This window comes from Lithobates pipiens, unplaced genomic scaffold (assembly GCF_037356315.1).
Source record: "Lithobates pipiens isolate NorthernLeopardFrog02 unplaced genomic scaffold, aLitPip1_a1.2 Scaffold_16, whole genome shotgun sequence".
Taxonomy (NCBI): Eukaryota; Metazoa; Chordata; class Amphibia; order Anura; family Ranidae; genus Lithobates; species Lithobates pipiens.
This window is the reverse complement of record NW_027507748.1, coordinates 423,217,380-423,240,462: the sequence shown is the minus strand read 5'-3', so window position 1 is coordinate 423,240,462 and position 23,083 is coordinate 423,217,380. Positions and strand designations below refer to the sequence as shown.

Sequence of the window (23,083 nt, the reverse complement as noted above, 5' to 3'; positions counted from 1 at the left end):
AAATTTGTATTGTATTTTTTATTTTATTTATTTATTGTTTTTAAGGTTGAACTGGATGGACTTGTGTCTTTTTTTCAACCTGACTATGTAACTATGTAACCCCGTTCACACCAATGCGACTTGTGATGTGATTTGACAGATCCAAATCGCATGACAAATCGCATCCCATCGCCGGCAATGGAACTATTCAAATCGGTGCAATGCTGACTTTGTGGTGCTGCGCCATTTTGAAAAAGTAGTTTCTGCACTATTTCTGCCAATTTCAGGTAAGACTTGCATAGACATCTGTGCATGAAGTCACGCAGATGTCAGCCAAGCTGCACCTCAAGTCGCACTGACATGTGGCTTTGAAATCGTGCGATTTCAAGTGAAATATCAAAGTCAGATTCGGTGTGAGCGGGGAAGGCAGCTACGTTTAAAAAAAAAAAATGTATAAATGAAAAAAATAAAAAATGAATTGGTCTTTTTTTCTGCCATCACTCTTCTATGTTTCTATATGGGAAACCATATTACCTTTTTTTCTTTGAAAAGCTGTGACCACGCCAAGCTCTGCTGCAGCACTGATTCAGCATCTGTTTTCTAAAGTCACGTTTCCTTTTGTATTTATGATTTATAGATTGCCTTTTGTTTCGTGTTCTCGCAACCCACTCAATATTTTTCATCACTTTAGCCCCATTAACTACATGTACTTCCGCTAACCTTGCATCTCATTCATGTCTTTTTTTCTCAGATGTGCGTGGATACGTTAGCATTGTGAAAAGTGGCATCTGCAACTACACTTCGACACAGACATCCTTGAATGATGCACAACCGCAGACTGACAACGCTGTAAACCATTTTCGCTCATATGTGACTGAAAAGAAAAACACGAAAAAACGATTTTCTTGGTTGTTGTTTTTAGAGATAAATTTCACCAAAACAGTTTAATGGCTTGGTATGTGAACAATCCGTCACTTCCTCGTTCTGTTATCGCTGCGATGTACATGTTGAAAAGTTCTTTCTTATCAAATATGTTATCTTTTTAGCAGACATGTTAGGAAATGCATAGAGGCAGAGAAAAAGACACAACGACATGCCTACCTGCCTTTCTTCATGGGCCTTTCCTACATTTCCACTTGTATGAATCCTTAAAATTCCTACAACGTATACCTTATTTATGTGGTTCAAGTAAAAAGAACAACTGTTACAGCCCTGCAATTTACTACTCACCCAAGCTGGCCATACAAGCAGCCTGAACAAAAACGAAGAGATTCCTTCAGCCAGGAACCCCCACCATTGATAATGGCTCCTGCTGCTGTCGCAATACACCAATCAGTAGTTGCAGATGGATGGCTGCAGCCATTAATCAAAAAATATTGACTTTCATCGAACACATACTGATCAATTTAGATTGTACGCTCCCAGAAGCAGGGCCCTCCTAATGCTCTTGTATTGAATTGTATTGTATTGTCGCTTTTTATATTGTAAGGTGCTGCGCAAACTGCTGGTGCTTTTTTTTGTATTATAAGGGTTTCTTTTTCATTCCTTGTAATAGGAATAAAAGTGACAATTTTACAGTGTAAAAATTAAAAATAAAAGGTAAAATAAATAAGAAAAAAAAATGTAAACACGGCCCATCCCGTCGACCTCACGCATACGTGAGTAGCTCCCGCATACAAGGCCAGTGCTACCACTAGGCAAACTAGGCAGCTGCGTAGGGCGCACTGCTGCCTAGGGGCGCCGGGTGCTGGTTTCCCTCCACGTCTGCATGCTCTGTAGGCTGCAGCTTGTAACTAACTCAGTCTCAGGCAGCTGCTTTGTCTGACCGGTAGTGTAATTAGAGGCGCAGCACTGGAGCCAGCGATAGAGTAAGCAGAGCCGATGCTTCCGCTATAGCGCAGTTTTCTGTCACATGGGCAGGGCAAAAGGGGGTGGGGTCAGGGGTGGAACCAATGGGGGCGGCAAAATTAGGTTTTGCCTAGGGTGTCAAAAATCCTTACACCAGCCCTGCCCACATATGAAAACGGTGTTCAAACCACACATGTGAGGTATCGCCACGATCAGTAGATCGAGAGCAATAATTCTAGACCTCCTCTGTAACTCAAAACATGCAAACTGTAGAATTTTTTAAACATTGCCTATGGAGATTTTTAAGGGTAAACCTTTGTCGCCATTCCAGTGCAATTTTGAAGCGTGACATGTTGGGTATCAATTTACCCGGCGTAACATTATCTTTCACAATATAAAAAAAAATTGGGCTAACTTTACTGTTGTCTTATTTTTTAATTCAAAAAAGTGTATTTTTTTCCCAAAAAAGTGTGCTTGTAAGACCGCTGCGCAAATACAGTGTTAGAGAAAGTATTGCAACGACCGCCATTTTATTCTCTTGGGTGTTAGAAAAAGAATGTAAAATGTTTGGGGGTTCTAAGTAATTTTCTAGCAAAAAAACCCATAAACAACAAATCTCAGAAAGAGGTTTGGTCCTTAAGTGGTTAATGCATTAAGGTGAAGAACCTTGAGACTTTACAACTCCTTTAAGCGTTAAATAACAAGGAAAGGATGAGTAAACCTTTGGAAAATAAAATAGTGTATAGTATTTACTCATCAAGAGAGAATAAAGCATTTGGGCTCCCTGCTATGCTGACGGTACCTCATTCCTTCAGCATAGAGGAGGATTCAAAAGGAAAACCCAACTACTGATCCTGCATTGTACAGAGAGTTGCTACCAGTCGGGCACCGAAAGTAAGTAAACAGCTTTGGGCTCATAAAGCACAGAGGAAGCCTGCATTGTTAGGAATAAGGTAAGTCCCTTATCCCCAAGGCAAAACGAACAATTAACCCTTGCAGTTAAAGTTTTTTTTTTTTGTTCCTTCTCTCGTTGGGTCTCAAGCCTTAGTCCATAGAAGCCATGATTTCAATACATTGTACTGATGATGGCTGAAAAGACTAAAACAGTTGTAGCCAGTTTGGAATAAGACATATTAGAATAGGCACTAATCATTTTAGAATATACTGTATTTACACAATATACACCAGCACTTCTGGATGTGCCACTGGGGCATAAAGCAATAATTGTCACAACTCCTCTTAGGGCTTGTTTACATTAACAGGTGGGTTGTGGTAAAACTATGTGGGTGTGCAACGTTTTTTACTACTCCTCTTTATTTATTGCAGGTACTTAATTTACATAGCATTCACCACCAGTGTTTCTCAACTCCAATCCTCAAGGAGCCCCAACAGGTCATGTTTTCAGGATTTCCCTCAGATGAAACAGCTGCAGTAATTACTAAGGAGGTAAAACTGATCAAATCACCTGTGCAAAATAATGTGAAGCCTGAAAACAGGACCTGTTGGGGCTCCTTGAGGACTGGAGTTGAGAAACATTGCTCTACATAAATATTATATATCAGTTCATGCCCTCAAGGAGCTTATTCACAAACCAGGGCCAATTTACCTACCTGCATGTCTTTGGAGTATGGGAGGAAATCCATACAGGGACAGGGAGAACATGCTAACTCAAGGCAGGTAGTGTCGTGGTTGGGACCAGTGACCCTAGTGTTGTTAGGTTGAAGTGCTAACAAGCTAACCGCTGTGCTGCCCTTGTAGCTGGAAAAGCAGTGTTCAGGGGGTCTGCACATGCCAGGGCTGCAGCAGACATTATAGCCCCGGAAGCATTTGGTGGCCATTATTACCTGCCGAAAGTGACCCATTCAAGTGCATTGCATGCGGTTGTGGCATGACAGTCCTGCATTTAAGGAGTTAAAACAGGCAAGGGCCACTGTCCCTATCCAGCCCTTGGTGCCTCCACTGTCAGCTTACCTCTCTGAGTCCCCCTGAGGAAGCTGATAGGATTAGAGAGACACTCTGACAGATGTGGAGAGGTGCAAAAACTGGAAAGTGAGAGCCTGAGGAACTGAGTGGTTGGCTTGGTTCTGGCGAGAGAGCCTTGCCTAGGAGACGTATTGCATTCTCCGACTGCCCTGCTACCTGGCTACCTTGTTGTTAGCACCTGTACACTGCAAACCCGAGGAGCCATTCAACTGTTCTTCACTCCAGGTCAGGATCTGCAGAAATTCCCGCTGTACCAGTTATCTCCCTGAGCCAGTGAGACACACACTGGCACTAAGAAGGGCAGATAAGTAAATAATCCCTATGCCTGTCAGCTCCTCCACTGCTTCTGCCAGTCTGCCCTACACCAAGAGCAAGTCAGCAGAGGACATTTCTTCAGTACTGCTTCTCATAATAGTGAGTGTGCACACTATTTCATGAGCAGTTGTAACTATTATTCTTAGCACCAGGTGTTGGTTTTCTTTATGTTTACATTCTTATGGACATTAAAGTGTTACTAAACCCAGTACCCGGCATGCACAATATCCCACAGTACACAGAATATGGAAATTCAATTATTTTAGTAAATACAAACTGCTAAATACCTTTTCTCATGTGCAGTGTATAGCAGTCCTGTGACTTCTATCAGTGTCCGGCCAAGCACTGATTAAAGCTTGTAGGAGGAGTTTTCATTCTCCACTGACTGTCCTATGAGGCTGCATAACCCCTGACCCTCTGTCTGCACAGTGCTCATTGGTCCTGTGCTGATCACATGCACCCTTCCAAACAGCAATACACACCAAACTGAGCATGTACAGAGTGCCTCCAAATATCTGTGCTGCCCTGTTTCCCCGAAAATAAGACCTAGCGTGATTGTCAGTGATGGCTACAATATAAGCCCTACCCCCCAAATAAGCCCTAGCCTAAAAATAAGACCTACAAGGACTTTAACTAGGGCTTATTTGGGGGGTAGGGCTTATATTGCAGCCATCACCGACAATCACGCTAGGTCTTATTTTCGGCTAAACAGGGTATCAGTAGACGGACTTGGGACAGTAAAAGAAGGGGAGGATCAGAGAAGACAGGATCAAAAAGCACAATGCAGAGGATTAACCCCTTAGGTTCCACAGTGAGTATAACAAGCATGCTTTATTACATACAGTATACGATTTGTATATGATTTTACTGTTGTAGGTTTAGTAACACTTTAAGGCTCCATTTGCGATTTTTCAAAGAGCGATTCTGCCTTCTGCATAGGGCTAACCCATTCAACTGAATGACCTAGCCGTATGCGCATGTGTCGCTCAAAAAAAATCTCCTGCTACTTTGTGGGCAACACGCACGAGAGAATCACAATTATGTTTGGGGTGCTATTAAAGGATAATGGCACCCAAGGGCATATTGCCCGCTGTGCAGCGATTGCCACGCCATTTGGAATCCCGGGTAGAATCGCAGCGAATCGGCTCATGATTCCAAAACACAAAGTGTGAATGGAGCCCAGTGTTGTTCGCCTTAGGCTGCTGGTTAAATCCAAATCATTTTTATTTTATTTTTTTTACTGTAATGCTAAACTTTGGCTCGGCCCTCAAATTTCTCATGTGGCCCCTTGGAAAAATGAATTGCCCGACCCATGCACTAACATATTTCTTTTGAAATACCTGTTAAAACACAAGTGCCCCCATGGCTCTCTAGGTAAAAAAAAAAACAATGTTTCCAGCCACTTTGTATATTATGTATCCACACATAAATTGTACTTGATACTACAAACTTCTGAATGATTCTGTGGCTTCTGGGTAAACATTAGGATTATATGTACAGTATAAAGGAAAAAGGTAAATAAAGTATCCTACAGTGTTCCACCGAATATTTATGTGAAGTCACGTATTGAAAATTATAGAAGATTTCTGCATGTAGCCACAAAACTAAAGCAAACATAGAGAAGGCAGCATGCCTGTGCGCTGGGTAAAGTAATCCCGGACATTCTCCTTGACTTCCATGACGGCTTGTTTGCTGAAATAATATTTCTCCAATGAGATAGTGAGATTTTACCAACACCTATGCAGGTCCATATGAGCAGGTCCAGGACCTTATGAGCGAAGATAGGGCTATTAGATTGTAAGCTCTTCTGAGCAGGGCCCTCTTAATCCTCTTGTATTTTATTGTATTATAACTGTATTGTCTCCTTTTTATATTGTAAAGCGCTGTGTAAACTGTTGGCGCTATATAAATCTACATAAATAGAAATCCTGTATACTAATATCAATAATAATGAGTGAGATGGATAATGTACAAAGGAGACAAGGACGGCCTGTCATATGAAAGCTCCATCCCAGAGCACACTGACAGCTTTTATCCACTGACAAGACTTTGACATTTCATTTTTCCCGAAGCTCTACATGTGAACATGTCTGTTTTTGTACAAACAGAAGAATTTCGTTGTCACGGGACAACAGCAACAAATCAAGAAGTCTTTCAAGTTCTTATCTACAAATTATCTGCAATAGCTCAATCCACTAGACAATCGGCAATGACAGCATGCAATTATCAAGAACTGGAGACATTTTTTTCCTTTTTCTTGCGTTTTTTTTTTTTTTTTTTAGAAACATTTGAACTGAAAAATGTCTAATATTAAGGCATTACACGTACAAGAGAATTGCAAGTAAATATGTTGACCTAATATATATTTTTCTTTAACTGCTTCAGCCCCGGAAGATTTTACCCCCTTCCTGACTTTTTACAATTTGGCACTGCGTCGCTTTAACTGACAGTAATTGCGTGATCATGCAATGATATACCCAAACAAAATTTGCATCCTTTTTTCCCCCCACAAATAGAGCTTTCTTTTGGTGGTATTTGATCACCTCTGCGGTTTTTATTTTATGCGCTATAAACAAAAAAAGAGCAACAATTTTGAAAAAAAATAAAATAATTATATATATATATATATATATATATATATATATATATATATATATATATTTTACTTTTTGCTATAATGAATATTCCCAAAAATGTTTTTAAAAAACTAATTTCTTTATCAGTTTAGGCCAATATATATTCTTCTACATATTTTTGGTAAAAAATAAATAAAAAAATACAATAAGCGTATATTGAGTGCTTTGCGCAAAAGTTATAGCGTCTACAAAATATGGGAAAGATTTATTATTATTTTTTTACTAGTATTTATTATTATTATTATTATACAGGATTTATTTAGCACAAACAGTTTGCGCAGCGCTTTACAACACGAGGGCTGACAGTGCACTTACGATACAAATCAATACAGGAGGGATCAGAGGGCCTTACAATCTAGAAGAATAGTAATGGCGGTGATCTGCAGTTTTTAGCGGTACTGCGTCATTGCAGTGAACAGATCGAATACTTGACACATTTTTGGGACCATTGACATTTTGACAGCGATCAGTGTTATAAAAATGCACTGATTACTGTGTAAATGTCACCGGCAGGGAAGGGGTTAACACTAGGGGGCGATCAAGGGGTTAACTGTGCTTCTTACTGTATGAGGATAGGACTGGCTGGGGGAGGGGACATATCATTGTTCCTACTTAGTAGGAACAAATTATATGTCTCCTCTTCCCTGACTGAGCAGGGATTTGTGTGTTTACACACACAAATCCTCGTGCTCGCGATCTTGAGTAGCAATCGCTCCCAACACCCACGAGCAACGGGTCCCACCCCGGCGGCTCTTAAAGGGTACAATGCCATACAGGGTTTCGCGCAGCAGAGCCATGGTATAAGACGGTCGGCAAGTGGTTAATGTTAAAGTATTTCTATGGGATTTTTTTTCAGTTTTTGGATAGGGTGGAACCAGATTAGGACACCTGTTGGGTTTTTATTGTTGTCTATATCTCTGTTAGGCCAGTCATAGACAGTTTCAATTTCAATCTATCTATGGGCAGGCTGGTTGTACTGAAGTGGATCCATTGATCCACTTCAGTACAACCAACCTGACAGGTTTTTTCCACCCGATCACCCCCGGTGGCTATAGCCACCAGCAGTGGTCCTTGTATTCTGCTGGAAGGGAAGGCTCCACGCACTCCCCGCTGGCAGAACACAATAGAAGTGCAGGAGGAATTCCCCCATAAACTCTGACTGTTGATTCGGAACTGAAACATATTTTTGGAATGTGGGAGGAAACTGGATCACCAGGAAGAAGCCAACACAATCACACGGAGAACATGCAAATGTCATGACGGTAGATCCTGGTTGGGATTCACACTGTGGACTCTAGTACTGCAGTGCAGAAGGGCTAACCACTAAGTCACTGTGCTACCCTATAGATATAGAGATGGTTTAACTGTCTAAAGTCAACAGCTACACAGGGCTAACCACACTCCCCCATGGAGAAGTACTTGCACTTTGACCTACAGGTAAGCCTAGATTAAGGCTTACCTGTAGGTCCAAGAAATATCTCCTAAACCTACATGGGTTAGGAGATATCTGCAAAAAAAAAAACAGGCACCGCTGTCTACGGCGCATGCGCAGGCGCACTGAGCATGCCTCTGTTAACGGCAATATGCCGTCAGTGGCGGCTCTCCGCGGGATTGACGTCATTGCGCTCCGGTCAATCTCAGCGCCGGAGCCACGATACCTGGAAAGAAGATGGATGCTCCGTGGAAGAGGGGACAGTGGTGACATCGCTGGCCCCTTTGTCAGATAAGTGACACATAATAGGCTACTATGCGATGCGACATAGTAGCCCATTATGCTTTACCTTTACCTTACCTTTAATTGTGTAAGACACAAAGGTGAGCTACAGTTTTGTTTACATTTGGAAGTACCAGGTCTGCTGATACATCCAGTAGGCAGAGCTGGTGGCAGAGAGGTGCTGGTTAGGTAAGCATAGGCATCCTATAGTGCCTGCTACCATACTACAGAACGCCTACGTTAGAACTTGGTACAAAGTCACTCTAATGTCACTAATTGGAGAGTTTTATTTGGAAAGCTTATTACTTAAGTGTATGCTCCTGTAAACACAATGGTGTGTGGGTATGTGAGCTGACACACGCATCGTACTGTCTGTTTAGGTTTCTAGGTTAATTTCCTGTGACATTCTGAGAATTGAAGGTCTGATCTGTGTAATTATCTAGCACTATGATTAATTAGCTACTGAAATGAGCAGTGTTCACCATTGCCTATCTCTATAATGAAGTTACAGCATTCTAGACTAGTTGAAGCATGCTTGTTGGCTGCAAGTAGGAGGGCATCCTGCAACCCTTATATGTTCCTGTTATTTAGAAGATTTTATTTCACTTTACTGCAATTGTTTCATTTCACAAACAGCCTTCATCTCTAAATACTGAATTTCTTTATGAGAGCAGAACTACTATAGAAGATGTCTTTACTGTATCGGTCAAATATGACCTAAGATCTCCAAAGTAATAGCAGGACGGTAATTTGAGTTATGATAAAAAAATGACGTTTTGCAAAACTATAGGGCAAGTCCGGTTGTCTTCTTCTCAAATTGTCTTAATCTATAATATAGAAAGATAGAAATTTTACGGCAAAAAAAAAGTGGTCCATGGAGTCTGCTTTTTTAACATTCCTGTCTGAGGATAGACTTATGTTACCAAGTACTTGTGCAAATGCTCTGGTGCCTGAAACTGATAGCTTTGTGGTGCGATTTGAGCCCATACAAAATGAATGGGCTGAAACTGCTTTACAAAGAACCACATATGATTTGAACAGGAATGCGGTTTCCTGCACTGCTCCTGTGTGAACCTGGGCTTGTCAAAGTGACTTCAGTCTGGGTTCACGCAGGAGTGGTGTAGGAAACCACATGCGATTCGGACAGGAATTACACAACATTCCTGTTCAAATCACATGTGACTCTTTACAATACAGTAGGTGAGGTTGAAAAAAGACACATCACCAATCTTGTCTCCAAATATCACCCAAATTGTCCTCTCCGCTCTTCTCAAGACCTCCTACTCTCAAGCGCTCTCGTCTCCTCCTCCCATGCTCCTCTCCAGGATTTCTCCAGAGCCTCTCCTATCCTCTGGAACTGGCTACCTCCACCTGTCCAGCTATCCCCTACTCTTGCTACCTTCAGGCGATCCCTGAAAACTCATCTCTTCAGGAAAGCCTATCACGTCTCTAACTAATCTTTTACCACTTCCATAAGCTCATTCCCCAAAGTTACAGCCTTTGTACCACCTGCCTCACTCTATTAGATTGTAAGCTCTTCTGAGCAGGGCCCTCTTAATCCTTTTGTATTTTATTGTATTATAACTGTATTGTCTCCCTTTTATATTTTAAAGTGCTGTGTAAACTGTTGGCGCTATATAAATCCTGTATAATAATAATAATAATAATAATAATAACAAGTCCATCAAGTCCAACCTATGTGTGTGATTATATATCGGTATTACATTGTATATCCCTGTATGTTGTGGTCGTTCAGGTGCTTATCTAATAGTTCTTTAATATTTTCGATGCTCCCCGCTGAAACCACCGCCTGTGGAAGAGAATTCCATATCCTTACCACTCTTGTGCCCTGTACATACAATTGGACTTTCCAACAACTAAAAACTGTGGATTTTTGCTCAAAGGTTGTTAACTTGTTTGCATACACACGGTCACACAAATGTTGGCCAATAAGTACAAACGTGGGAACGTGGTGACGTACAAGACGTACGACGAGACGATAAAAAGGAAGTTCAATAGTCATTTTACATCTTCGTTACAATCGCTAGTTTTATGAGACCAAGCGCTTCCAGCTCATACAAGATTCCGAGCATGGCGTGAACTTTTGTACGATGGACTTGTGTACACATGATCGGAAAGTCCAAAAAGAAAGTTTTGTTGACGGAAAATTTGAGAACCTGCTAGCCAACATTTGTTGGCGGAAAGTCCGACAACAAATGTTCGATGGAGCATACACATGGTCAGACTTCCAGCCAACAAGCTCACATCCAACATTTCCCTTTGGAAAATCTGACCGTGTTTACGCGGCATTAACAGTAAAGAACCCTCTACGCAGTTTAAGGTTAGACCGCTTTTCTTCTAATTTTAGTGAATGGCCACATGTCTTATTAAATTCCCTTCGCTGAAAAGTTTTATCCCTATTGTGGGGTCCCCAGTATGGTATTTGTACATTGAAATCATATCCCCTCTCAAGCGTCTCTTCTCCGGAGAGAATAAGTTCAGTGCTCGCAACCTTTCCTCATAACTAATATCCCCCAGACCCTTTATTAGTTTTGTTGCCCTTCTCTTTGTAATGCGCCCATTTGAGCCCATTCATTTTGTGTCAAATCTCACCACAAAGTATTGGTAGCACGGTATCAGTAAGTACTTGACCAGAGCATAGGGGAGCACTGCCTGTTGGGGGAGCAGGGGTCAGATATGTAAAACTGCTTTTCCCAACCTCTAGCCTTTCTCAACCTTTTCAACATAGAGGAACCCATCCAAATAACTTTCCAGTCTCAGGGAACCCCTAACAAAAATGACTTTATCCACAATTCATTATACATTAGTGCAATGGTCAGTGGGGAAAATGGTCCTTACACTTGTAGTCACTGGTAAGAATAAGCTCCTTACAGATTAAAAAAAAGTCAATGGTGTAAGTGAGAACTTATCTGTGATGCAGAAATTTCTCATTGCTCAAGGAACCACTAGCAACCTCTGAAGGGACCCTTGTTGAGCAACCTTGAACTAGACCAGGGGTCCCCAAACTTTCCAAGCAAAGGGACAGTTTACTGTCCACTTTAGGGGGTGGGGTGGACTGTGACCAGTGGGAGTAGAAAATGCCCCGGCACCAGTGGGCATAAGCAATGCCCCATCATTGGTTATAATGGGAGGAATAGTGTCCCATTGTTGGTGTCAATGGGAAGAATAGTGCTGTTGATGGTGTCAGTGGGTGGAATGGTGTCCCATAATTGGTGTCAGTTGGTGGGATAGTGCCCCAAGGGCCAGATAAAGACAAGAAAAGGGCCACATCCGGCCCCCAGGATGTGACCATTGCTCTACACCTAAATGAACAGTTTACCATGCGCTGTGGTTTGGCAGCCCATTCATTTGAAGAGGGCAGTCAATGCACATCAACACGGTTTTTAATGTACATGCAACCTTTACTTCAATGCACAAATGGTTCACATCTGTACTTTGTGGTGCACTAAAACCCATGTACGTTTGCTGATGCTCTGGCTAGGTGTGTTGGAGTAGCTTTTAGGAGTAGTTCTATTTGTCAATATTGTGCATTGTGGTAGGGCAAGGTAAAATGTGTTTATTACCATATTGCAACATTGTGAATTGTTCCTTATTGTCGACTGACTGGCTGTATGTGGAAGAGTATGTAGCTCCTTTTTTTTTTTTTTTGCCCAGTCTTTGTTCCCTATCCGAAATGTTCTTGTCAGACATACTATGTTACTACCATATTGATGGTGTTTATAAAACAACATTTGGCTGTCAAGTGCTCTGCCTAATCCCCAAATAAAACCAAGCATCTGTTATGGATCTCGTCCAAAAAAAGAAGACATCTCAGTACCTTGAAGACATCATTGTGATCTACTTGTACATAAGCAATGAAGAGGTTGAGTGCCTGTGGGGCATGCTTAAACGCCATTGTTGAAAGCTAAATTCTTCTTGGGGTAGAAAGAATTTTCTTTCTAGGCATGTGGAAGTGTGTGCACCCATTACAACCTTGTAATTCTCCACTTGCCTATTGTTACTACAGCAGCTAACCTAAACACGTTCTTGGAGATGATTAACCAGCTGATAGAAAATAAGTGTGTGCTATACAGACAAAAGCTCCAACATTCAGAAACAGTAAGTCCATATTTAATAAAGAATGTCTATGTACAGAAGCAATGCACAATTCTGTGGTGATGTGCAGAACACAGTTATCCATTACAACCAATCACATATCACATTAGAGGTGTCATAAGAAGACCCTTGGCAGGGGTGACTGCAATTTGTGTTAATAAACAAGGTTGATTATTTTTATTTATATAGAAATTAATTAATGCTGCTAGTCATAATACAAATATAATAATTAAGAGACCCTACCATTAGTAATTAATAATCGTAATTAAAAGTAATTTTAGGCATATCTCTACATGTACAGCTCAAATACACCATTACACTGTCAAATAAGCAGGCAGGCATTGCAAAAATCAAACAGGAAATAGAAGGTTACCTTACTAGCTATGCTATAATGCTATATGGCACCCAAGGTCCATAAAGACAAGGATGAGTGAGTTTGGGGTGGAGGAACTTGACTGGCCTTCTCAAAGTCCTGACCTCAACCCAATAGAACACCTTTGGGATAAATTATAGCTGAGACTGCGAGCCAGGTCTTCTCATCTACAACAGTGCCTGGCCTCATAAATTTGCTTCTGGAAGAATCTGTGTGTGTAAATATATATATAAATATATACATATATACATATATATATATATATACACATACATATATACATATATATAAATAAATAAATATATATATATATATATGTATATATATATATATATATATATATATATATATACTTTATATATATATATATATATATAGTTATATACTTTATATATATATATATATACTGTATATATGTGTGTGTGTGTCTGTATGTTTAGCTGTTTGTCTAGTGTTTGACTTACAGCACACTTGTGATATACATTGCAGCGGATTTGACTGTGTTCGCTGTAAAGGAAATGGCTGTGCATATGCATTGTAAAAGAAGGAAGTGGTTTTCTATATTCTAGGCACTAAATCAACTTCAAAATAAAGCAAGACAGCTAGAGTTTGTTTCATGTTCTCTAAAAACAAATGCATGGGCACAGGCACGTTGTGCCTGGTTAAGTCAGAAGAAAAAAAAAAAAAAAAAGATTTTTATCTGCAACATTCCAACGCACAGCAATGTATGGATAACACCAATGATAACATTCAAGATATTTTATTCTGCGGCAGTTTTATACACTTTTTAACTGCAGCCAACAAGTTATTTTGTAAATATTTTTTAAACAGCAATGTGTATATGCTTACAGATAACAAAATATGAAACAAAGAAACATAAAAGAGTAAAGGCAGAGAAGAGATCAAGAGGTCCATTGAGTCTGTTATTTTTGAAAATGAACCAATCAAATATCTGACTGTATGTAAAATGAATGCATGTATGACCACTTTTTGATGATCATGACGATCTATCTACTTTCCTATGATCAGATTTTACCTCAAGACCAATCAGAATCATTTTACTGAAACCAATCGTTTTTTTTTCTCAAAACTGATAATTGATAGATTTGATTATATTGGCGTGATTCTGTGAAGAATCCTCTGATTGGCCCATTAAGTGTATAGCCACCATTATGTTCTTATCCTATAAGCACTAAGGATAAGTCAACAAACAATCAAAGTGCCATAATACTGAATAGCCCGGTAATACAATTGAAATATATTGACTCTGGAGGGAATATTGACAATGCTTAAAGTGTATTGCCACTTTTGCAGTCAAATGTGAAAAAAGAGAAAAAAAACACAATGGGAGAGATTTATTAAAACTGGTGCACACAGAATCTGGCGACATTGTGCATAGTACTCAATCACCTTCTAACGCTAACGGCAAAAAACGCCTATAAAAATCATTCAAAAACGTGGCTAAAAACGTGTTATTAACGCTGCTTTTTCCTGACAACAGTGCTAGCGTTTTTTTAAACGTCCTGTGTGCATGAGGCCTTAACTGAACAAGTTAGAAGCTGATTGGTTACTATGCACGGTTGCACCAGATTCTGTGTGCACCAGGTTTAGTACATCTCCCTCCATATGTTTATTGCATGTCCCCATTCACACAGCATACCTAAAAATAATGTTTAAAAAAATATGTTTCTTATCTTTTATACCCGGTTTTCCGCTGAAACTGTCGTGCATATACACCATCACACCAAAGTCCGACCGTCAAGAACGCAGTGACGTACAACATGTATGACGGGACTAGAAAAAGGAAGCTCAGTAGCCAGTAGTCAATAGCTTCCGTCTCGTACTTGCTTCAGAGCATGCGTCGTTTTTGGAACAGCATACAGACAAGCGATTTTCCAGATAGAAATTGGTTCCGTCAGAAATATTTAAAACATGTTCTATTTCTAGGTCCGTCAAAATTTTCGTAAAAAAAAAAAACAAGTCCGATGGGGCATACACACGATTGGAATATATGATGAAAAGATTCCGTTTGACTTTTTCTGTGGGACATTCCGCTTGTTTGTACGTGGCATAAGACGTTTATTAGTAGAAGGTGCCATGGTTGACTGCAAACATTTCCAAACAAGTTCATAAGAAACATAAGCCCTGCACACATTGGTCTGAATGTCGGGAGACATCGGTCAGTTCAATAAAAACCATCCGACATTCGGCCCGTGTGTATGACGATCGGTTTGGTTGGCTTCTGTCTGACGAGCATGCTGGAAAACCATCAGCTGACCGACTCCCGATCAGCGCTCTCAGCCAATGGCAGAGAGCGCTGATTGGAGTGTTCTGGCAAGAGGGTCCATCCCCCTGTCAGAACATAACAGCTCAGTGGGGGGGATCGCTGTACTAACTTCGGATGGTTAGCACATTGGCTCCGACCGGAGCTGTCAGTTTTTTTTTTTTTTTTTTATTCAACCCTCTAGGTTGAACAAACAAAAACTTGTAGTGTGTATCAGGCATTAGGACAGGATGAGCTACCTCTTATTAACATACAATAAAGAAACACAGCTTCTAAATCTTTAACCCTTTGTCAGGACAGAGAGTGGTCAAATCTAATTGACAACTGATTATGAGATCTGCCAGCACAGTGCAGACAGGGTGATTTATGGTAATTACAGCTCCTCAGTCACCCTCATTAGAAAAGAACAATTTCTCTTGCTCAGCCCAAGAGACAGCAAGACATGTATGGGCAGCTTTAAATTTCTACGCAGAATATTCTATAGAGAAGTCACACCATCCAGATGTCTGCTTAGATCATAGGGTGATGCACTTTAACCTAGAATATTGCTTACTGCTGGTTGCCATATAAACAACAAAAACCACAAATTAAGTCTTTCACAATGCCAGTGCCACTTGCAGCATGCCAGCAATATGCTGCACCTTCATGTATCTGTGTACCAGTAGAATAGAGGAATCCCCCTGACATCTCCTATCCTAAGCATTGTGGAGCTCAGACATAGAAATCTCTGCCTCTCTTCTACTATAGGCATGGCAGATGGGCGCCATCTTTCTACATACATCACGCTGAGCCTAGGCTACAAATGATGCTATCTAATCAGTACATAGCACAAAAAAAAAAAAACAGAAAGACAATAAAAAAAAAGCAGAGGGATCCAATAAAAAAGGCAGAGGGATCCAATAAAAAAAGGCAGAGGGATCCAATAAAAAAAGGCAGAGGGATCCAAAAAAGGCAAAGGGATCCAATAAAAAAGGCTAAGAGATCCAATAAAAAAGGCAGAGGGATCCAATAAAAAAAAAGGCAGAGGGATCCAATAAAAAAAGGCAGAGGGATGCAATAAAAAAAAGGGCAGAAGGATCCAATAAAAAAAAGGCAGAGGGATCCAATAACAAAAGGCAGAGGGATCCAATAAAAAAAGGCAGAGGGATCCAATAAAAAAAAAGGCAGAGGGATCCAATAAAAAAAAAAAAGCAGAAGGATCCAATAAAAAAAGGCAGAGGGATCCAATAAAAGAAAAAGGCAGAGGGATCCAATAAAAAAAGGCAGAGGGATCCAATAAAAAAAGGCAGAGGGATCCAATAAAAAAAGGCAGAGGGATCCAATAAAAAAAGGCAGAGGGATCCAATAAAAAAGGCAGAGGGATCCAATAAAAAAGGCAAAGGGATCTAATAAAAAAGGCAGAGGGATCCAATAAAAAAGGCAAAGGGATCTAATAAAAAAGGCAGAGGGATCCAATAAAAAAAGGCAGAGGGATCCAATAAAAAAAAGGGCAAAGGGATCCAATAAAAAAGGGCAGAGGGATCCAATAAAAAAAAAGGGCAAAGGGATCCAATAAAAAAGGGCAAAGGGATCCAATAAAAAAGGGCAGAGGGATCCAATAAAAAAGGCAGAGGGATGCAATAAAAAAGGCAAAGGGATATAATAAAAAAAAAGGCAGAGGGATCCAATAAAAAAGGCAGAGGGATCCAATAAAAAAAGGCAAAGGGATATAATAAAAAAAAGGCAGAGTGATCCAATAAAAAAAAGGCAGAGGGATCCAATAAAAAAAGGCAAAGGGATATAATAAAAAAAAGGCAGAGTGATCCAATAAAAAAGGCAGAGGGATCCAATAATAAAAAAGGCAGGGGGATCCAATAATAAAAAAGGCAGGGGGATCCAATAATAAAAAAGGCAGAGGGATCCAATAAAAAAAGGCAGAGGGATCCAATAAAAAAAAGGCAGAGGGATCCCCCTGACATCTCCTGAGCATTGTGGAGCTCAGACATGGCTATAACTCTCTTGCTCCTCTCTGCTATAGGCACAACAGATGGTGTCCATCATTCTACATACATCACACTGAGCCTAGGCTACAACTGACACTCTTAATATAGTGCATAGTACAAAAAGCCATCCTCCGTGATATCACCCCCAAGTATTGTTGAGCACTGTCATTGTTGTATATCACTGTCTCCTGTAGGCACAGCCTATGATGTTTATCATTCTACATAAATGGAGCTGAGCCTAGGCTACAACTGATACTCTCTGATTGGTAGTATATAGCATAGAAAGGCAGAAAGACAGTACAAAAAAGCCTGAGGAATCCTATCCTAACATCACCCTGAGCATCCATGAGCAAAGAAATGGTTATAAATCACCCTCTAATATAGGCACAGCCTATGATGTCTATCATTCTACATACATGGAGCTGTGCCTAGGCTACAACTGATACTCTCTGATTAGTATATGGCATAGAAAGGCAGAAAATCATAGTATATAAAAAAAAAAAAAAAGCAAAGGAATCCTCTCTAACATCACCCTGAGCAAAGACATACAAAAAGGCTGAGGAATCCTATCCTAACATTACCCTGAGCAAAGACATGGTTATAAATCGCTTTCTACTATAGGAAGAGAAGAAGGTGTTTACCATTCTACATACATTGCACGGAGCCTAGGCTACAAATGATACACTCTGATTAGTATATAGCATGAAAAGGCATACAACCATAGAACATAAAAAGCAGAGGAATCCCCCCTAACATCACCATGAGCAAAGACATTGCTATAAATTGCCCTCTACTAATTTTACAGTAGATGGTGTCTACCAGTCTACATACATTGCACTGAGCCTAGGTGACAATGGAACTGATATGAGTTACTTAGTACATAGCACAATAAGGCAGAAAGACATACTAGAAAAAGGCAGAGGAATCTCCTCTAACAGCACCCAGTGCATTCTAGAGCATAGACAAGGCTATAATTCACCATCTACAATGGGCGCAGTTGATGGTGTCTATGTCTATCATTGATGAGCCTAGGCTACAGCTTATGTTCTCAACTTAGTACATAGCACAAGCAGGTAGAAAGATAGTATGAAAAGGCAGAGGAATCCCCTCCACACTTTCCTGAACATAGACATGGCTAGAAATCACCCTCTACTATAAGCACAGTAGATGGTGTCTATCATCCTACATACATTGTGAAAAGCCTAGGCTACAGAACTGACGCTTTCTGCTTAGTACATAGCTCAGACAGGTAGAAAGACAGTACAAAAAGGCAAAGGAATCCCCTCCATACATTCCTGAGCATAGACATGACTATAAATCACCCTCTGCTACAGAGACATAAACAGCAGATGGTGTCTATCATTCTACATACATCTTGAGGAGCCTAGGCTACAACTGAGGTTCTCTACTTAGTACATAGCACAGACAGGTAGAAAGACAATACAAAAAGGCAGAGAAATCCCCTCCATACATTCCTGAGCAGAGACATGGTGGCTATAAATCCACTTCTACTACATAGACATAAACAGCAGATGGTGTCTATCATTCTACATACATCTTGATGATGAGCCTAGTCTACAACTGACACTCTCTACTTAGTACATAGCAGGTAGAAAGATACAAAAGTACAAAAAAGGCGGAGGGATACCCTTTGCACTGTAAGCACAGTAGATGGTGTCTATCATCCTACATACATGGTGACAAGCCTAGGCTACAACTGATGGTCTCTGCTTAGTACATAGCACAGACAGGTAGAAAGACAGTGCAAAAAGTCAGAGGAATACCTTCCATACATTCCTGAGCATAGATACAGTTATAAGTCACCCTCTACTACTGTAAGCACAGTATATGGTGTCTACCACCCTACATCTCCTGAGGAGCCTAGGCTACAACACTGACACTCTCTGCTTAGTACATAGCACAGACAGGTAGAAAGACGTTATAAAGGCAGAGGAATCCCTTCCATACATTGCTGAGCATAGACACTGCTATAAAGCCACCTCTACTACATAGACATAAACAGCAGATGGTGTCCATTATCCTACATACATCTTGATGATAAGCCTAGTCTACAACTGATATTCTCTACTTAGTACATATGTAGAAAGACAGTACAAAAAGGCAGAGAAATCTCCATACAATCCTGAGGAAGACAGGGCTATAAGTCACCCTCTACTACTGTTAGCACAGCAGATGGTGTCTATCACCCTACATATCTCCTGAGGAGCCTAGGCTACAGCTGGTGCTCTCTGCTTAGTACATAGCACAGGCAGGTAGAAAAACAGTATAAAGGCAGAGGAATCCCCTCCATACATTCCTGAGCAGAGACATGGTGGCTATAAATCCACCTCTACTACATAGACATAAACAGCAGATGGTGTCTATCATTCTACATACATCTTGATGAGCCTAGGCTACAACTGACACTCTCAACTTAGTACACAGCAGGTAGAAAGACAGTACAAAAAGGCAGAGAAATCTCCCCCATACACTCCTGAGTGTAGACACATCTATAAGTCACCATGTAAGCACTGTAGATGGTGTCTATCACCCTACATATCTCCTGAGGAGCCTAGGCTACAACTGACGCTTTCTACTTAGTACATAGCAGGTAGAAAGGCAGAGAAATCTCCTCCATGCACTGCTGAATGTAGACACAGCTATAAGTCACCATGTAAGCACTGTAGATGGTGTCTATCACCCTACACATCTTCTGAGGAGCCTAGGCTACAACTTATGCTCTCTGTTTAGTACATAGCACAGACAGGTAGAAAGACCAAAAGTCAGAGAAATCCCCTCCATACATTGTTGAGTACAGACAAGGCTATCAACCCCCCTCTACTATAAGCACAGCAGATGATGTCCATCATTCCACAGCTGAGCCTAGGCTACCACTGACGCTCGCCTCTTAGTACATAGCAGCAGATCATCCTATGACCGTTCGCTTCCTAAAAAGGACAGAGCGGGCTCCCTATGATAAGGCGATGATCTATAAGTTTCGTTGCCCCGCACACTGCCCCCCTGTCCGGCAGTGAGAGCGGAGAAAGGACTTACCGCATAGCAGAGCCTCCGCTCACAGAACACCGAGTCTCCGAACATTGTACACACAGATCAATCCGGGGAAGCAGCCGACTTCTCCTCTCCTATTCCACCCGTAGAGGTGACAGGCGGGACTCCGAGCCCATCCACATCATGGCAATCCCACCGCTTCCCTTATTACATACAAAGTATCCTCACTGATGGACGAGCTACAATCCCTGTGTGTCCATGAGTGTGAGGCTGGAGTCCGGGGGAGGGCGGGGCATGGCAGGAGGAGGGGACACTGCCCCGCCCACACCTATTACACCGGCTACTTATAGCGTACGATGGCGGGGAAGGGAGCAGCAACAAGTGCGGAGCGGATCCCGGGGACAGCGCTGTGTGCATGCTACATAGTACATGGGGGCAATTCAACTACCCCATAGACTCAGTATACTCTGCATGCAAAATACATTCCATTCAGCTATGGGAATGTCCCTTCTATTGCTCTCAGCCTCCTCCAAATCTTCGCATCCCTATTTTTACCTATTTTTCTGTTGATTCAGAAAATCTGACGGAAAATCCCGCTTTCGACGCGACCGTACGATAATCAGATCGTTAGTATAAAGCCTTTCGAGAACCAATCACGACAACCAGATCGTACGATTTTTATTTCATCAGTACAGTTGTCGTTCAAAAATACAAATACACTATTACAACACATTACATCACTGCTGAATGTTTATTCTGTCCCACGAGAATTTTTTGTAATTTTAGGAAATTCTTTATTTTCAATATAAGATTAGCGTGCAAAAAAAAAAAAAAAAAAAAAAAAAAAAAAAAAAACAGACGAACGTTCATCTGAAAATCTCATCATGTGTACCAGGCATTAACCACTTCAGCCCCGGAAGGATTTACCCCCTTCTTGATTAGAGCACTTTTTGCGATTCGGCACTGCATCGCTTTAACTTTTAGTAAAAAAAGTAAAAAAAAATAATGTCGCTATTTTTTTGTTTATAGTGCAAAAAACAAAAACAAAATAAAAATGCAGAGGTGATCAAATAGCACCAAAAGAAAGCTCTATTTGTGGGGAAAAAAAGGACATCAATTTTGTTTCTGAGCCACGTCGCACAACCGCGCAATGCGGTCGTGCGACGTGGCTCAGAAACAAAATTGATGTCCTTTTTTTCCCCACAAATAGAGCTTTCTTTTGGTGCTATTTGATCACCTCTGCATTTTTATTTTGTTTTTGTTTTTTGCACTATAAACAAAAAAATAGCGACATTATTTTTTTTTACTTTTTGCTATAATAAATATAGCCCAAAAATATATAAAAAAAACTTTTTTTTCCTCAGTTTAGGCTGATACGTATTCTTCTACATATTTTTGGTAAAAAATAATCGCAATAAGCATTTATTGAATGGTTTGCGAAAAAGTTATAGCGTCTACAATAGGGGATAGTTTTATGGCATTTTTATTAATAATTATTTTTTTTTACTAGTAATGGCAGCGATTTTTATCATGACTGTGACATTATGGCGGACACATCGGACAATTTTGACACATTTTTGGGACCATTGGCATGAATACAGCGATCAATGCTTTAAAATTGCATTGATTACTGTAAAAATGTCACTGGCAGTGAAGGGGTTAACAACTAGGGGGTGGGGAAGGGTTAAGTGTGTCCTAGGGGAGTGTTTCTAACTGACTGGGGGGTGGGCTTGTGTGACGTGGACACTGATGGCTGCTCCCGATGACAGGGATCAGGGACAGATGATCAGTATCCTGTCATTGGGCAGAATGGGGATATACGGTTTACTTTAGCATCTCCCCGTTCTTCAGCTCTGTGACACGATTGCGGGTATCTCCGCCGCGATCAAGTCCACGGGTCCTGCAGGCACAGGCAAAGAGCTTGCAGCAGGTGTGTGTGAACACGGCGGTAAATTCAAAGTAACGTACGGGTACGTTACTTTGCCCAGCCGTATCATTCTGCCGACGTATATATGCCGACAATGGTCGGCATGTGGTTAGGAAAGGCAGAAGGTTTTTTTTTTTTATCTTAAAGGGGTATAAACTCTTGTGTTACTGTGCAGGAGCACTCCTGAGTCCAGCATTTGCGTCTATAGTTACAGAATGCTGGACTTGGTCCTGCCCCCCGGCACCTGCGTCATTGGATTTGATTGACAGCAGCGGGAGCCAATGGCTGCGCTGCTATCACTCTATCCAATCAAGAGCCAAGACAACAGGCAGAGAGGTGGTAGAGTGTGTCTCCTTTGTGAGAACGAATAGGCTCAGGTGAGGAAAACGGGGGGTGGGGGTGGTCAGTAGGGATGAGCCGAACACCCCCCTGTTCGGTTCGCACCAGAACCTGCGAACAGACCTAAACTTCGTGTGAACTTTAGAACCCTATTAAAGTCTATGGGACTCGAACGTTCACAATCTAAAGTGCTCATTTTAAAGGGTAATATGAAAGTTACTGTCCTAAAAAGTGTTTGGGGACCTGGGTCCTGCCCCAGAGGACATGGATCAATGCAAAAAAAAGTTTTAAAAACGGCCGTTTTTTCAGGAGCAGTGATTTTAATAATGATTAAAGTGAAACAATAAAAGTGTAATATTCCTTTAAATTTCGTAGCTGGGGGGTATCTATAGTATGCCTGTGAAGGGGCGCATGTTTCTGGTGCTTAGAACTGTCGCTGCACAAAGTGTCATTTGTGCAGGAAAAAAAGTCTTTTAAAATCACTTGCGGCTAAATTGTCGGGTCTCCGTAATACAGAGAACACTCAATGAGTGTTCTCTGTATTAGCCGACAATTCATTCATTCATTGATTAAAAAAA

At 40.9% G+C, this 23,083-nt stretch overlaps 1 protein-coding gene across 1 annotated transcript in view; it reads right to left on the bottom strand.

Moving 5' to 3' along the window:
- ARHGAP6 (Rho GTPase activating protein 6) overlaps window positions 1-20,531 on the bottom strand; it is a 368,137-nt gene extending 347,606 nt beyond the window's left edge. Inside the window, exon 1 of the mRNA XM_077482552.1 lies at window positions 20,285-20,531. Within this exon, the coding sequence (XP_077338678.1) occupies window positions 20,285-20,329 (45 nt within the window). The 5' untranslated portion in view covers window positions 20,330-20,531. The remainder of the gene's footprint in view (window positions 1-20,284) is intronic.
- Between the last annotated feature and the right edge of the window lie 2,552 nt (window positions 20,532-23,083).